The 18,039-nt window shown below is 40.5% G+C and overlaps 1 protein-coding gene across 1 annotated transcript in view; it reads right to left on the bottom strand.

The window, feature by feature from the left end:
* DYNC2H1 (dynein cytoplasmic 2 heavy chain 1) overlaps positions 1 to 18,039 on the bottom strand; it is a 362,438-nt gene that overhangs the window by 28,265 nt on the left and 316,134 nt on the right. Inside the window, 1 exon segment of the mRNA XM_030560509.1 lies at positions 13,630 to 13,719. Within this exon segment, the coding sequence (XP_030416369.1) occupies positions 13,630 to 13,719 (90 nt within the window).

The raw sequence follows: 18,039 nt of genomic DNA, 5'->3' as shown, positions 1-18,039 counted from the left end.
CTAGAGAGAGTTGAAAGTAATATGAGATATAAGAATTATTAATTCAGGCTATGATTTTATTCCCACCAATAGCTCTTCTGGATCATTGTTTCACAATGAAGGATATAGATGTCATGAAAAATATCTGTTATTCAAAACTGAAAAATCTGCACATTAAATTTTAACAATTTAAATGTACAACTTCTATTAATATTTTATCATGACATCTTTTCAGATTTATTACTTTAAAGTGAAATGTATCTAGCAGCTACATGTAAGAATGCTATGATCCTTTAAATCAGCTTCTGTACCAGATGACTGGAGGATAGCTAATGTGACGCCAATTTTTAAAAAGGGCTCCAGAGGTGATCCCAGCAATTACATGCCTGTACATATAAAATGATGAGGTCTAAATTAGCTGCTACCACTCAAGAAAGAGATCTTGGAGTCATTGTGGATAGATCTCTGAAAATATCCACTCAATGTGCAGCGACAGTCAAAAAAATGAACAGAATGCTGGGAATAATTAAGAAAGGGATAGATAATATCATGTTGTCTCAATATAAATCCATGGTACGTCCACATCTTGAATACTGTGTGCAGATGTGGTCACCCCATCTCATAAAAGATATATTGGACTTGGAAAAGTTTCAGAAAAGGGCAACAAAAATGATTAGGGGTGTGGAACGGCTTCCATACGAGGAGAGATTAATAAGACAGGGACTTTTCAGCTTGGAAAAGAGATGGCTGAGGGCAGATATGATTGAGGTCTATAAAATCATGACTGGTGTAGAGAGAGAGAAGGAAGTGCTGTTTACTACTTCTCATAACACAAGAACTAGGGGTCACCAAATTAAATTAATAGGCAGCAGGTTTAAAACAAATAAAAGGAAATCTTTCTTCACACAACACACAGTCAACCTGTGGAACTCCTTGCCAGAGGACGTTGTGAAGGCCAAGGTCATAACAGGGTTAAAAAAAAACCTAGATAAATTCATGGAGGATAGGTCCATCAATGGCTATTAGCCAGGATGGGCAGGAATGGTGTCCCTAGCCTCTGTTTGCCAGAAGCTGGGAACGAGCAACAGGGGATGGATCACTTGATAACTACCTCCTCTGTTCACTCCCCCAGGGCACCTGGCACTGGCCACTGACGGAAGACAGGATACTAGGCTAGATGGACATTTGGTCTGACTCAATAGGGCCATTCTTATGTTCTTATTGGATTAAATAAAATATAGCAACTGCAGCTTTAAAACAGACATATATAGTACAATTTCTAATGCATTATTGCAGTGGTTCTCAAACTTTTTTTCCATGGACCACTTGAACATTGCTGAGGGTCTCGGCGGACCACTTAATGATCTTTCCAAATGTTGTTTTTTCTGCTTCAAGAGATTGCACATGTGCATTCCACTCTTGGCAACTCACAAACAGTAATGTAGAAGGAGGGATTGGAATTCATGCACACACAGACTGGGGTACAACTCGTCCAAATTTAGAATAATCTCTTGAGTGCTGAGCAATGGCATAGGGATGTGAAAGTGTGAACAGAAGACCAGGTTGCTGCTTTCCAAATATCCTGGATAGGAACTTGTGCACGGAAGCGCCTCTGACACCATCTGTGATCTTGTGAAATGCGCTTGTCCGTTTGCCAGATAAGGAAATGCTGGATCATAACAAACACAAATACAGGAAGTTACCCAAAACAAATTCTTTGTGAAGAAACTGGGAGATCTTTCATTCTGTCTGCAATGGCCACTAATAGTGTTGATAATTTGAAATTGTTTTGTCCTATCAGTGTGGAATGCCAATGCCTTTCTGACATCTAATGTGTGCAGCTGTTGATCTTCTTTACTGGCATGTAGTTTTTGGTAAAATGCAGGTGAGTAAATTGACTGGTTAATATGAAAGTCTGATACTACTTTAAAGAGAAATCTGATGAGAGTGTCAGGAGGATAAAAAAGAATGCATAAGGTGGTTCAGATGTCAGAACACCCAAATTGGTTACCCTCATGGAAAAACTGAGAGCTACCAGGAAAGTCACCTTCAGAGAAAGATGTAGGAGCATTTTGCTAGAGGCTCAAGCAGTAGCCCCATAAGCTCTGACAAAACCAGGTTCAAATCCCATGGGGGATAGGTTCTCTTGTTTGAGGGTACAACCTTTCAAGGCCCTTCACAAGCTTAACTGTCATGTCATTAGAGAATACAGAACAGTTATCTACATGAGGATGGAAAGCTGATATTGCTGCTGCCAGGTGCACCTTGACAGAAGAAACTGGGCTGATCCCTGCTGCTTTAGGTGCAATAAATAGTCCAGTGTATGTTGGACAGAGGATTGCACTGGCGAGACACTGGTTTAATGAGCCCAGAAAAAACATCTCTATTTTGACTGGTAAACCACTTTGATGGAGGGCTTTCTACTGTTTAATCCCCTGCGATTTAGTCATGCAGTCTCCAGGCCATTAAGTGAAGGGATTGCAGGTTTGGATGGAGCAGCTGACCATGATCTTGGGAGATTAACTCCAGGTGTAACGGGAGTGAAACTGGAGTTGCCACTGACAGGTCTAGTAGAGGGGAAAACAAGTGTTGGTGATGCCATGCGGGAGCACCTCTTAAATTGAGGGTGACGTACCAGTCTCCAGGATATGGGGTAGGGAGGAGAAATAATGGAAACCATGGGTGACCATGCAAAACTTTATCCTTTTGAGATGCTTGTTAAGATGACACAGGTCTAAAATAGGTCTCAGACCTCCCTTTGCTTTTGGGATTAGGAAATAACAGGAGTAGAAATTCCTCCCTCTTAAATTCAGTGGAATGTCCTCTATGGCTTCCACCAGAAGAAGAGATTGAACCTTCTGGACCAGAAATTCTTCATGAGAGGGGTTCCTGAAGAGGAACAGGGAGGGAGGGTGGGAATGAGGAGTAGCAATAAAGTAGAGGGTGTATCCCATTTCTACAATGCTCAGCAACCCACAGTCTGTGGTGATACAGGATTAAGCACTGAGAAAATGGGAAAGATGGCTTGGAAATACAGGAAAAAGGGGTCTGTCATCTTGGGAACTGATATGGTGTCCTCAAGAGTCCGATCAAAATACCTGCTTAGAACCCCCTGGATATCTAGGGGAGGCAGGCATTGATGCAGATACAGAAGAAGGTGGTGGTCTATGTCTATAACCCCCTACTCTTCTTCCTCTGCAGATCCAGTTAAATATCCTTGGTTTTGCTGCAGGTAATTAGTCATGCTGATCCAGGCGCAAAGCTATGCAGTGTGGGAGAACAATGAGAGGACAGAAGGCTGTGCTTCCCCAAACAGCCTGGTGTGCCTTGCCCATGCTCCATCCCCAGCCCCATCCCCACTTCAGTTCCCTTCCTGCCGGTGCTCTTCCATGGCCAAGAGGCTGAGGCAAGCGCAGATAAGGCCCAGGGCTGGGGACACTGGGGCTGAGGCCATGCTGCGCCAGCCATCTGTCCAGTGCTGGGGGCACTGAGATCATGCTGCTGGGGTGCTCAAGCTGCACCACCTGTCATCCCAGCGCTGGGGGAGCTCTGGCTTCACCGCTTGCCCAGTGCTGCAGCTGAAAGCGCTCTGGCCGCCCCGTCTGCCCAGTGCTGTGGCTGGGGGAGCTCTGGCTGTGCTGCCCACCCAGCATGCTGGGTCTGCCTGTCAAGAGCCAGTGGTAGAGATATGGAAAGACAGTAAAGCAGTTTTTTCTCATGCGAGCCACCACTGAAAGGACTTTTATAAAGACTACTGGTGCTGTAGCTAGTATGAATGGAAGGACTCTGAATTGGTAGCGATCTTGCTCAGTGAGGAACCAGAGAAACCTTCTTTGGGATGGATGAATGTCGATGTGAAAGTAAGCATCTTTCACATCAAGAACTATGAACCATGTGCCATTTTCTATAGAAGGGATTACTGATGCCACTGTGATCATGTGGAATTTTAATTTTCAGGTGAATACATTTGGTTGGCATAGACTGAGGATCAGTCCTCATCCCCTGTTCTTTCTGGGAACCAAGGAATATGGGGAGCATAATTCCTTCTCTTGATGCTCAGGTGGTACCAGTTCTATGCATCCTTTCTAGAGAAGATAATTTACCTACTGAGATGGGACCAGGAAGGACTCTCTTATGGAAAGGTGAAATAAATTTGAATGTGTAGCCAAAGTGGATGATCTCTAATATCTTCTTGTCTGTCACTGCCCCCCACTTTATGAGCAAAGTGGGAAAGGCAACCAACAAAGGTTCAGGGGCTAATAAGGCATGGCATTTTCAGAACATGGTCTTCGAGCATGTCATCAGAAGGCATGTGGGGCTGCGTGACAGTTGTAGAGGTGGAGGAAGAGTTGGAGGGTCTTTGAACCCTTTGTTGTTTGCATGGAGGTCTGGGCCTGAGTGGAGGGTTGTCCTAGAGTCTTTAAGAGAATGTTCACTCATATTTAATTTGTGACCCACTATAACCCCCAGATCTTTTTCAGTGGTATTACCATCTAGCCAGTTATTCTCCATTTGCATCTGTGTATTTCACTTTTTTTTTCTCAGCATAGTATTTCTGCCCTTGTCTTTACTGAATTTAATCTTACTGATTTCAGATCAATTCTCCAATTTATCAAGATCTTGAATTTTAATCCTGTCCCCCAACATGCTTGCAATCCCGCTCAGCTTGATGTCATCTGCCAATTTTATAAGCCTACTCTCCACTCCATCATCCAAGCCATTAATGAAAATATTGACTAGTACTGGATTCAGGACAGTTCCCTGTGGAACCCCAATTGATATGTTATCCCAGTTTGACAGCAAACATATTGTATACAAGCTATAAATTATGTTCCTATTAGAACAAACAATGCAAAGTCTTCTCTTTTGTCCTGGGAACTACCATACAGCCCTCACCAAAACTGTGCCAGTTAGTCATAAGGATCTGAATCTGTCAAACAATAATGTAAAATGAATTTCTGTTGCAATAACAATGGTAATCATGTCAAATTGAGAAAATGGAAGTCTTAAGCTTCTGTAATGGAAGACTGACAGGATGAAATGCAAAACATAGCATTAATGGAAACCTTAACACTATTTGGGCAAAAAAACTAGAAAAATACATCAGCAGACTGGATCAAGTAGGGAAAAAGTGACATGCATTGTAATACTATATGGCTATCACACTGTTTGATATCTCATGATTAACTAGGATATAAAAATATCTTGCTTCCTTTTTCACATGTATTTATGAGAACAAGGAATAGATATTGTTGTCAGAAGGCTAAGACAGACACTGTTGGAATGTGGGTATTAGGCCCCTTCTTGGAATTGCCTCCTCCCCCTGTGATTCCTGATATATATGAATAATTTTGCCTTGGAGTTATATTAACGATAAAGACTGCAGTTTGCTGTTCATTCACAGCAAATATATGGGCGCAGACAGAATATCACCACCCAGGGTTTACTGATCAGATGCCCTGTTGAATTGCTAAAGCATGACGTGTGGGAAATTTATACTTAGACACAGCATTCTGTGTCTGCTTACAAATTGTCGCTGCTTATTTTAAAAAATTTGAACTCTGTTTATACCAAATTCAGATGCTATAAACTGCTAGAGATGTCTGAAAATGGAAAAAAAACAAAAGAACAAAGGCTAACAATTAAGCTTTAGCTTCTGAATGTGCAGGGTCACTAAGCACAAGATACTTCCTCTCCTCATACCATTAGTGAGCTGATGGCAGCTTCAGAAAGCAGATAAAAAGTAATTCATTCTGTAAAGCATGGTCCAAGCTCTTCAAATTAAAGTGGGAGTTCTTAAACTCTCCATAATTGATATTTAACTGCAAAATATAGGGACTAGCCTACAGCCTGAAGAAAGCAAAAAACTAGCTCACAACAGACTCAGGAAATTAAAGAGACTAGTATAACATGGACTGTGGGCTGATAAGCAAGATCAAAAATATCAGAATAATGAAAATCACTGCTCTGCTGAGGCTGGATATCAAGAATGAACCTGCATATTTCAAGAAATGCCACCTGGTTTTGCCAGCAGACAAAAAAGATTTGCCTACTGCCAATATATTTTAATTGCCAGTCAATTCCCAGGACAAGAAGACCATGGCCAGATGGTATTCACCCAAGAGTTCTGAAGGAAATCAAATGTGAAATTGAAGAACTACTATGTGTAGTTTGTAACCTGTCATTTAAATCAGCTTCTGTACCAAAAGACTGGAGGATAGCTAATGTGACACCAATTTTTAAAACAGGCTCCAGAGACGATCCCAGCAATTATAGGCCTGACTTCAGTACCAGGCAAAGAACAGAATTGTCAGCAGAATAGATGAACATAATTTGTTGGGAAGAGTCAACATGGTTTTTGTAAAGGGAAATCATGCCTCACCAATCTACTAGAATTCTTTGAGGGAGTCAACAAGCATGTGGACAAGGGGGATCCAGTGGATATAGTGTACTTAGATTTTCAGAAAGCCTTTGACAAGGTTCCTCACCAAAGGTTCTTAACCAAAGTAAGCTGTCATAGGATAAGAGGGAAGGTCCTCTCATGGATTGGTAACCGGTTAAAAAGATAAGAGGATAGTAATAAATGGAGAGGTAAACAGTGTGTCCCCCAGTAGCCTGTACTTGGATCAATCCTATTCAACATATTCATAAATTATCTGGAAAAAGGGGTAAACGGTGGCAAGGTTTGCAGAGAATACAAAACTAATCGAGATCGTTTAAGTCCAAAGCAGACTGAGAAGAACTAGAAAAGGATCTCGCAAAACACGGTGACTGGGCACCAAAATGGCAGATGAAATTCAATGTTGATAAATGCAAAGTAATGCACAGTGGAAAACATAATCCCAACTATACATATAAAATGATGGGATCTAAATTATCTGTTACCACTCAAGAAAAAGATCTTGGTGTCATTGTGAATAGTTCTCTGAAAACATTCACTCAATGTGCAGTGGCAGTCAAAAAAGTGAACAGAATGCTGGAAATCATTAAGAAAGGGATAGATAATAAGACAGAAAACATAATATTGCCTCTATACAAATCCACAGTACGCCCACATCTTGAATACTGCATGCCGATGTGGTTGCCTCATCTCAGAAAAGATGTGCTGGAATTGGAAAAGATTCAGTAAAGTGCAATAAAAATAATTATGGGTATGGAATGTCTTCCATATGAGGAGAAATTAATAAGACTGGGACTTTTCAGCTTGGAAAAGAGACGACTATGGGGGGTAGATATGATAGAGGCCTATAAAATCATGACAGGTGTGGAGAAAGTAAATAAGGAAGTGATATTTACTCGTTCTCATAAAACAAGAACTAGGATTCACCAAATGAAATTAATAGGCAGCATGTTTGTTTTAAACAAAAGGAAGTATTTTTTTTCACACAACACACAGTCAACCTGTGGAACTTCTTGCCAGAGGATGTTGTGAAGTCCAAGACCATAACAGGGTTCAAAAAAAGAACTAGATAAGTTCATGGGGGATAGGTCCATCAATGGCTGTTAGCCAGGATGGTTGGAAAACTGTACTCAGAGAGTACTTATGAATAGCACCCAGTCAAGCTGGAAGGGCATGTTGAGTGAGGTCTTGCAGGGATTTATTCTGGGTCCGGTTCTATTCAGTATCTTTATAAATAACTTGGATAATGGAAATAGAGAGTATACTTATAAAGTTTACAGATGATACCAAGCTAGGAGGGGATGCAAGCACTTTGGAGAATAGGATTAGAATTCAAAATGATCTTGGCAAGCTGGAGAAATGGTCTGAAATAAATAGGATGAAACTCGAAGACAAATGCAAAGTATTAAACTTAGTACACTTATGAAATCAATTGCAAAAGTACAAAATGAGAAATGACTGCCTAGGAAAGAGTAGTGCTGAAAAAGATCTGGGGGTTATAATGGATCACAAACTACATATGAGTTAACAGAGTAACATTGCTGCAAAAAAGCAACCATGGTGTATTAGCAGGAGTATTGTAAGCAAGACATGAGAAGTAATTCTTCCATTCTACTCAGCACTGATAAGGCCTCAACTGGATTACTGTGTCCAGAACTGGGCAACACACTTCAGGAAAATATAATATTTTTTGGACAAATTGAAGAAAGTATAGAGGACAACAACAAAAATGATTAAAGGTCTAGAAATCATGAACTTGGAGGAAAGATTTGAAAAAAATGGGTTTGTTTAGTCTGAAGAAGAGAAGACAGGGGACAGGGGACATGATAACTGTCTTCATGTATTTGAAAAGTTGTTCTAAAGAGAAGGGTGATAAATTGTTCTTCTTAACCACTGAGGACACGACAAGAATGACTGAGCTTAAATTGCAGCCAGGGAGATTTAAGTTAGACATTAGGAAAAACTTCCTAACTGTCAGAGTAGCTAAACATTGGAACTCATTACCTAGGGAGGATGTGGAATCTCCATCACTGGAGGCTTTTAAGAACAAGTTAGACAAAGTACCTGTCAGAGGTGGTCTAGGTAATACTTAGTCCTGCTTCAGTGCAGGGGACTGGACTGAATGACCTATCAAGGTCTCTTCCAGTCCTACATTTCTAGGATTCTATCTATCTATCTAAAACAGGGGTAGGCAACCTATGGCACAGGTGCCGAAGGCGGGACGCAAACTGATTTTCAGCGGCACTCACACTGCCTGGGTCCAGGCCACTGGTCCGGGGGGCTCTGTATTTTAATTTAATTTTAAATGAAGCTTCTTAAACATTTTGGAACCCTATTAACTTTATATACAACAATAGTTTATTTATATATTATAGACTTCTAGAAAGAGACCTAAAAAGGTTAAAATGTATGACCGGCACACAAAACCTTAAATTAGAGTGAATAAATGAAGACTCGGCACACCGCTTCTGAAAGGTTACTGATCCCTGATCTAAAATCTCATACACACACTTTTTAACATGTCCAAGAAAAGGAAGATCCCAAGGTATGTCTGTCTATGCCCTCCTCTAAGGGGATTATTAGCTGTTATTTAAATAGAAGAATTGCATTTCTAGCCTGGTTCATTGCAAAGATAACATTGAAATAGTTAACAGATTACTAGTGTTGAATGCTTGTGACTATGGTTTCTGTATCACCTGCAATCATGGATTAATTCAATGCAATTTCATCAGGGTAAATTTAACCCACAACACTTATTAAAACTTAAATGACTGCGGATAATAGAAAGAATGTCATCAGTATGGTATCTAGATTACAGCTCTGTCAGGATATTAGTAGATATGGGACAGGAGTCAGTGCAATTTTCTCTGGTTTCTCTGCAGTCATCACTGAAATCTAAGAACGTATCAGTGTGATACTTTTCTTTAGAACCGCGTGACCTAGTTTCACTTAGAAAGCAACCCTGTAAATATGAGATGTGCTGGTTTGTTTGAGAAAAAGAGCTAGAGAAATATTGGCCAAGAACACTATACTTAGTATTAGAAAGGTTGTATGGTGACATGACAAAGGTGGGGACAAAAGCCAGTGAAACCATCTGTGTTCTCAGTATAACAATAAACTTCTACTTCTACTCTACGTCCCCTTGTCCAAACTGACTTACCCTCATTTTTCTTGGCCTTAATATTTGTCTCCAAAAAACATAAGGAAGAACAATTTATGTGCTTTGTAATAGGTATAAAAATATCCCCAGACATTCATACCACAGTTATAAAAGCTTAAGAGATAAAATTCTGGTAAGGAACTCAGTTTGATAGCTGGGGAAAGGCTCTTTCACTATTTCCACTTTTAAACTTTGAAAGAGTTTGCTATACTTTTGTTTTCAAAGAAACCTGAATTATTTGAATGGATTATATAAGGTTTCAAGTATTTTCATAATGGTACGAAACTTGTACTCTTCAACTTAATATGTTTACAATTAATTATGGAATGCTAACATTACAATTATTGGGAGAGTTTCAAAAGGGAGTTTCCTTTTATTAAAGAATGTATATGCAGTTGCATTTTATTGAGGCGCTTTCAATAAAAGAAATCCTCACAGGAAAGGAAACATTTACTTTGCTTGGTGTCTCTTTGAAGAACTTCTTGCTGAAGCAGCTTTTTCTTGGGAGTATTTTATATTTGATTGTTTAATTGCTGGGGTCACATGTCCTAAAAATATTCATGTACATGCATCCATTGACTTTAATGGCACCAGATAGTGTTATGCACTTTTCACAAAGGGTAAATGTAGGCAACCAAATCTAGATTCTCATTTTAAAAAAATCTGGTTGACAACGTTACTTAATTTATGATATTGCTTTTCATCTCCAAGTGTCTGAACATAAACTTACGTAGGCATAAAGGGTAGGATTTTCCAAAGCATATAAGATTAAGCAGCACAAGCTCTACTGAACATCAGTGAGGCCTATTCTTCTAAATCCCTTCACCATTTGAGAAAAATCTCTCCCAAAAAGCAATACTTTCTCCACCAGCTACCTCTAGAAGGTGTTTTTCAAAAATGTCCAGCCATACTACAGTTTAAACTAGAAACTGAAACCGCAAGAGGAATTTAACTGGAATTTGGCCAAGATATGATTTATACCTTTAATTTTATGAAGTGTTTATTATAAGTTTGAATAGCAATATAAGGTATATGCAATTATACAACTGTAAATTATACTTTTAGTACTTTTTGTCGCAATTTGAGAGAGGTTGAAGCTCAAATAGCTTAGCAGATTCATATACAGTATTAGTAGGTGGCAAAAATATATCAAATATGATACATCAAGTATGAATCAGGAACTAATTCTTATTAAGTTGACATGACATATACAAATAAATGTCTATGGAAATGAACTTTATATATTGACACCGCTATTGATTTCAAGAGTGCTACAATTGGAATCAATGAATGCCCAAGCAGATGCATCAGTTTCTTCATTTGGATCAGTATTATTTCACTTCTCCTCTTGGGATTGTTATTAATAATTTATGCCACAGAACTCAATGTGCTTATTAATGCTTTAGGCAATGCTATCATACACAGAGATACCATAAACAGAGCTCAGTGAAAATCTTTATAATTTTTCATTTTATTTTTTTGGAATTTCATTTCATTTTGTTTTATCCCCTGTGGGAGGGGGCTAGGTCCTGTCCCCAGGAGATGGGAGTCCCTGGATGGGATGCTCAAGAGTAAACCCATCCCGTCCCCATGAGGAGGGCAGGCCCTGAGGATGGAGAGCGTTGGTGAGCAAGTCTGCCCTATACTCACCCTGCAATGGTGGTTCCTATACCTCTGGGCTTGGCCTGGCTTCCTGCTCTGGGCATTGCAACCTGGTGCATGGGTTTAGAGTGCAGCTCAACTTTGATCCTGTCATCTTTCTATCATCATGGGGCTACTAGGCCAAATCTGAGCAGCTCTGCAATCCTGTATACCATGTTGCAAAGCCATTCACTAAAATTTGGCCTGGCCACCCCTTTGTTATTACAGAGGAGTTAGGGTTACCATATTTGAACATTCAAAAAAGAGGACACTCTCTGGGGAGTGTTGACTTGACTCACAGTCCAGCTCTGCTCCTCCCCTGCTCGGCCCCAGGTCCCCCCCCTCCCCACTCAGCCCTGCCAGTGCACCCCTCCTCATCCCCTGACCCGACCCTAAGAGCCAGAGGGACCTGCTGGGTGTTGAGGTGGGGAGTCCCAGTGGTGCTTATCTGGGGTGGCTCCCGGGAAGCATGTGGCAGGTCCCACTGGCTCCTAGGGTCGGGTCGTGTGGGGGAGGTGGAGGGCTCTCTGCTCACTGCCGACGCCTGCAAGCCCCGCCCCCACAGCTCTAATTGGGAAGGAGGGAGCTGGTGCAGCACATGGAGACCCCCTTTGCCTCTGTGCCTAGGGGCTGCCCACATTGCAGGCTCCTGCCAGTGGGCGGGTGCCAGGAGCTGCCCCAGAAAGCGCCACCAGCCCCGGGACTTTGGACTTAGGGTTACCATACGTCCGTATTTTCATGGACGTTTTTAGATATTTAAAAATTCCTCCCGGATGGTGATTTGAGAACTAAAAAGCCAGACATGTCTGGGAAAATATGGACGTATGGTAACCCCAGAAGGAGTTGCAAGGCCAAACCTGAGCAGTGCTGTGACCCCATGTGCCAGGTCACAATGCCTGGAGCAAGAAGCCAGGGTCAGCCCTGCAGGACAGGAGCTGCTGCTGCGGGATGAGTGCATTTCATTAAATTTTATTCATTGCCTTTCTTTTCTTTTGTTTTATTTATTGTTTAGTTTTTTTTCCATGTTACTTCATACTTGAAAAAAGCATGGGACACTAAATATAAACAATATTGTTAATGACCTACCTATCTTTATGAAGTATTTGAACAAAAGCAACAATGCCTAAACATATCGACCATCTAGACAAGAATAATTTATCAAAAAAAACTTATGGAGTATGAGTAATAGTAAACATTCTGCCACAGATTTATACAATATTTCTAAACCGCAAAACAAGACAGGCAATAATTAGTGACAGTGGGAAGATGCTTTTCTCCATATATATACATAAATATACATAAACATACATACCTATGCGCACACATATATTTCTGTTTTCTTAGACTTACAGATTTGAATATAATTTTTACACTGCTCCTTCTAAATAAATGATATCTCAGTTATCTGCTACCTGAACAGACAACAGTCATATCTGCTTTTCGCATGAGACATGAAAGTGGAGTAATTCATGTTAGCATTTCAGTCTGAAGGCACTTCTCTACAGCCATGTGCCATTTCAAATACATGCTAGACTATATGGTACAGTCCTTTAGAAAACAAATTCTGTAAAGTCATCTCATAACAAACACTAATTCAACAGACTGAAGAACAGCATTTATTGTCCCATTATATTTTTTCCTTGCTGTTTCTTTCAGAGCAAGTAGCACAGAAATTAAAGACAAATTTGCAAGTAAATCATTTAGGAGCACACCCTAGGATAAACAGACATAATCATCCACTCTATTCTACTGAACAAAACAGCGTGTCTTCAGAAACTCACAGCATTTAAAAAAAAAAAAAAAGATTATTGGGTTGTGAAATCTATTTCTTGCTTTGATATGATTGTCTAATTTTACTTTTTTATCCTCCTGTCCCAGACTCCTTTCCACCAGCTCATTCACCTAGTTCTCAGCTTATGAAGGAATTTTAATTTGCATTCTAACATAGGAACACCATCTCCAAACATAAAAGTTGACTATTTTTCAAGGATTTGGTAAAACTGCATATCAAACCATACCCTAGTTTCACTGGCAACTACAATGAAGTCTCATAAGGGGCCATCTTTTCTACTCAGTTTTATTTCAGAGAGCATGTCATTTAGAAAAATAACAGGAGTTCTACGAAGACAATAAGAAAAACAAAGATCTTCCTTCCTTCTCCACAGATCCTGAGTTAAAACTTTGATTGAAATTTAGGGCAAGTTAAAACTGCTGTAAAAGTGAACAGCAATGTTACTGCACTCTGACAATAGTTTCAGGGTTTAGTGGGACAAAAATTTGAGGTCCTTATGTTGTACCTCCATGTTTATGGTTTTTAACATTTATTTACACACAAGTTCTAAATCTCTCTCAGATAGCAGCTTGGAAAGCCCTACTATAGAGAAGTACACAGTATATTGTGGTATAAAAAATAGTAATGTTCGGAAGTTAACCGCATCTTCTACTTTACCTGGATAGCAAGTGCTCGAGCTACAAGCCCTCTGAGATATTGCAAAGGATCTTCTGGACCTTCCCACTTACTCTGCCATGTGAGGGGACACTGAAACAAAAATAGATTAATTGGTTATGCAATACAATTCAAAACTACAGGTATTACTACTGTTTTAATGCAACTATTCATATTACATTTAATTAGCTGAAGACTGAATGTAGTTTAAAAAGAGAGTGAGTGTCACAATCTGAGCATACAGCTATAAATTCCCAGCTCTAATGCAAACTCCTTACATAGTGCACAGACACAATGGTGACAGAGGCCATACAGAGCCTCTGTTTAACAGATAAATGTGACTTAACACTAGCATTAGCTTTTTACAGTGAGGATAAAAAACATTAACAATACCTACTTGACAGGAGTGAGGTTAGTACTAACTAATGCCTGTGAAGTGCTGTGGGTCCTGATTCTACAAGGTGCTCCCCCTTAATTAAATGGGAGTTGAGGGAACTTGGCATCACATAGGAAGTGCTGAGCACTTTGAAGGCTCATACCCTTGAAGATTATAGGCCAGATTTTCAAAAGAGCTCAGCATCCAGCAGCTCTCATTAAGAACAGCAGCAGCTACTGCATGCTGATGACATTTGAAAGTCTGGCCATTAAAGCATATAAGAAAGGATGACATTCAAAGTGAACTAAACAGTGCTAACTTTCACTGAATAAACTTCATCTTAATACAAATAATAGCAAAACTTTGGGTCAAGAGACTCTGGTAACATTTAAATAGACCAGTAGTGTCCAACACGGTGCCTGTGAGTGCCATGGCGCCCGCCAGGGCATTTATATGTGCCTGCCTAGTGCCCAGCCGGGGAGAGAAGCTGGGGTTCCATGCCTGTTGGGGACAGAGTACTCCAGGGCTGCAGGCTGCGGGCACCAGCTTTCTCTGTCGCTGGCAGGTGTGGGGATGCGGCTTCTCCGGGGCTGCAGGCGCCGGTGTTCTTGGACCCCAGCAGGCGCCGGGCCCTTCTCTTTGGCTTCGAAACCAGAGAGAAATCGTGGCCCCGCGCTTGCCGGGGACAGAGAACTCCGGGGTTGCAGGCTTCATTCTACGTTAAAGTAAGAATAATAAATACATGTTTTACTTTTTTAAAATAAATACGATGAAAACTGTTTATGATATTTATTTTGTAAAAACTCCTTAATTTTTCTTACAGGTAGATAAAAAAGAGCAAATTCACAAGGTAAGGTGAAAGAGTAATTGCCGAATACTTTGATTTAATACCTTTTACATGTAATATTATGGTTTTTATCTTAGTGATTCATATATTATGTAACATTAAATATGATGTTTTTCATATTATTTAATGTACAAATACAAAATAAGCCTTGAAAAACTGCTGGCGCCAGCCACACTCTTCTGAAAACATGAATGTGCTACTGGCCACAAAAAGTTTGGGGACCACTGAAATAGACCAACAAACAAAAAACAAGACAAAGCAAATAAAGAAGAAAATATTAACTCTGTGGACACTTTTCCTTATGTTTAAAAAGCATGACTTCTGAAACAGAGTTATAAAAAATGGTTATTTGCCCGTATTGTAACTGTTGTTCTTCGAGATGTGATTGCACGCATGTATTCCACTCAGGGGCGTATGTGTCTAGCATGCCAGAATCAGAAAGTTTTCTGCAGCAGAACCAATAGGGGCAGCATATGTGCCCTGCATATTGCTGTGGTTCCTGCCAAGATTATATAAAGGTGGCAATGCCCTAACCTGGCTTCAGATCCTTCACATCGAAACATAGCAGAATGGGATCCAGAGGGGATGGAGGATGGGTCATGAAATACCTCTATGCTACAGCATCTCTAAGAACAACAGTGGAAAGGGCTACTTATCTGTTTTATTTCTTCTTCAAGTGGTTGCACAAGTTTGTTCCACTCAGGTGACTCACAAGAGGTACTGTTATGTGGTGGGGCTCAGTGTCTACTTTAACATGGTCTTCCCAAAATTTGAATCTTTGAAGCAGTCGTGGTGGTATAATGATGAGTGAAGGCACAGAGGACCAAGTGGCAGCCCTACAAACATTCAGTATTCAAACATCCTTTAGAAAAGCCACCAACGTAGCATAAGTGTTTACTGAACGAACCAATAGTGCCTGTGGCAGAGGGGTGTTTGCCATGGTAATACAGGAATTAATCCATTCAGAAATTGTCTGTGCAGTAACTACTTGACCTCTCATTCTATCAGCATAAAAAAAATAAATAGCCAGGGAGAAAGTCTGAAAGGCTCAGTCCTGTGCAGATAAAAGGTTAATGCTTTACATTCCATCCAAAGTATGTAGACATTGTTCATCCTTATGTGAGTATGATTTTGGGAATAAAACATGGTAAGTATATTTTCTGGGTCAAGTGAATAACTGATACCACTTTGGTTTAGCCCCAGCATCCCACTGCAGGGCAGAAACCCCGAGATCCCCTCTCCTAGTGTGGTAGGGGTAGAATGGGGGGTCACTGGGGACTCCGCAAGCTGCACTTGAACTGTAAAAGAGCAAAATGTGGCTCGCAAGCCACAGTTTGGCCACCCCGGCTTACGGCATTCCTGCCATAAGAACCTGAAGTTTATCCACTCTTCTGGCCTGGTACTGCTTCAACTTGAGGATCACCTATGGGATAAGCACAATAGGGAAAAATGCATACACGAGACTTGGTCCCCACCACAGAAGAAATTCGTTGGTAAACCTGGAGTATGACCTAATTAAGAACAGAATTGACAGCATATTGTAATAGGTGTTGCATTTTCTTCTCCTCTTTTCAAGTCTGTATCTTCTAATTTTTCAAAATCATCAAAAAGTTCCAGAACGGTGATGTTTTCATAGCATAGTCTGCCATCCTTAGTTTCAATGCATCTCAGTTCTTTTCTTGTCTTCTTTATTTGTTTCATAGTTTTTTGTGGTATGAGGAATCTTTGTTATTCTTTCTGGTTTCACATTCTTTGATTTCATCACATCATAACTACGTACAACCTGCCTTTCCCCCCATGACGGGTTGCTCTACTTACCACTGGATGGGCCACCTTTTGGTGATTCTGGGGATTAGCTTGGTCAGGCCATCATTCCATCCCGGGATTATGTCCCGTCAGTTTTTCCCCTGCAGCCCTACTCTCTCTCTCTCAGGAGCTGCAGCTTTCCTCTTTGTGACTCAGCCCTCTGGCCAGGTCACTATTGTAGTTTTCTATCCTGGGGGAGTGTATCAAGGTTCCTGCTCTCCAGAAGTCTCTCAGGCAGCCTTCTGCTTCACTGCCACAGTATCACTCCCACAGTGGCTAGCAGGGGAACCTGGACCTACCCTCTACTCCGGGTTCTAGCTCAGAGACTGGCTACACAACAGATAAGGTCCATTCCTTGCAACTTGCTGCCTTTCCTTGAGCTGCTTCCATACCTCCTGGCCTTCCCCACTCCTCTAGCGAATCTCCTCACTCCCTCCTCCCAGGGAGTAACTTTAGACATCTCTACAGCCACCCAAACACAGCTCCTTTTTCCCAGGGAGTGATTGCAGACTGCTTTGCTGAAGCCCCTTCTGTTTCCAATTTCCTGTCTTTTGTAGAAGCCCTGTCTGTCCCTCACAGGTGAACCTCTCTCTAATTAGCTGCCTCCAACCTAAAACTCTGCCATGTTCAGCTTAATTAGCTGACTGGACCCACCTGGCCCAAGTCAGCTCTTGCACGGCCAGTGTGGGGAGCACACCCTATCACATCCCCATACCCAATCTTCATGAGTTTTAAAAGATATATACTCTTTAATAACACAACTGAACATAAAGGTGAGGAAAGGGTCTCAGGTAGTTAGCTTAGCCAGTGCAGAAACATCAACAGCTAGTCAGCTCAGTACTTAACTTAACCGACTGTTTCTAGTTTTCCTTATAATTTTTTCTACACTTTGTTCTTTATTACTGTCCTGATTTTATGCTTTTAAAATCAAGCTACTTGCAAATAAAAGTAGCAAGATCTAAATGTTAGACACCTACAATTCTGAATGTGAGACCAATGCAACTTTCTTGTGTTAGTATGGTATGTTGACTATTTGTGAATGCTCACTATTTATCCAACAGATAACAGGCATTATGCAGCTGTTACAGTAGAGGATATTAATATACACAGATTTATATTTTAAAAACGAGTCAATTAAAAAACCTTATGGAGTGAAAATTCTTCTCTATCTGTTTTGGCACATGTACTAAGCCCCTATACTTTACAGTTCTCTTTACAAAACAAGATATTATCTATCACAGAAAAAAATGAGGAAAAGAAAGAAAATTGGGATGTCTATGTATAGAAATTGAACCTATTTAACTATACTAGTTTCTAAATCAATGTAGTTAAATAAGTGCAAACTCTGTGTGGGAATTGGTTTAAATTAAAATTGGTTTAAAGT

The sequence above is a fragment of the Gopherus evgoodei genome, chromosome 1 (assembly GCF_007399415.2).
Source record: "Gopherus evgoodei ecotype Sinaloan lineage chromosome 1, rGopEvg1_v1.p, whole genome shotgun sequence".
In the NCBI taxonomy this organism is placed as follows: domain Eukaryota; kingdom Metazoa; phylum Chordata; order Testudines; family Testudinidae; genus Gopherus; species Gopherus evgoodei.
The sequence above is the reverse complement of the archived record's forward strand: the minus strand, read 5'-3'. Positions and strand labels throughout refer to the sequence as shown.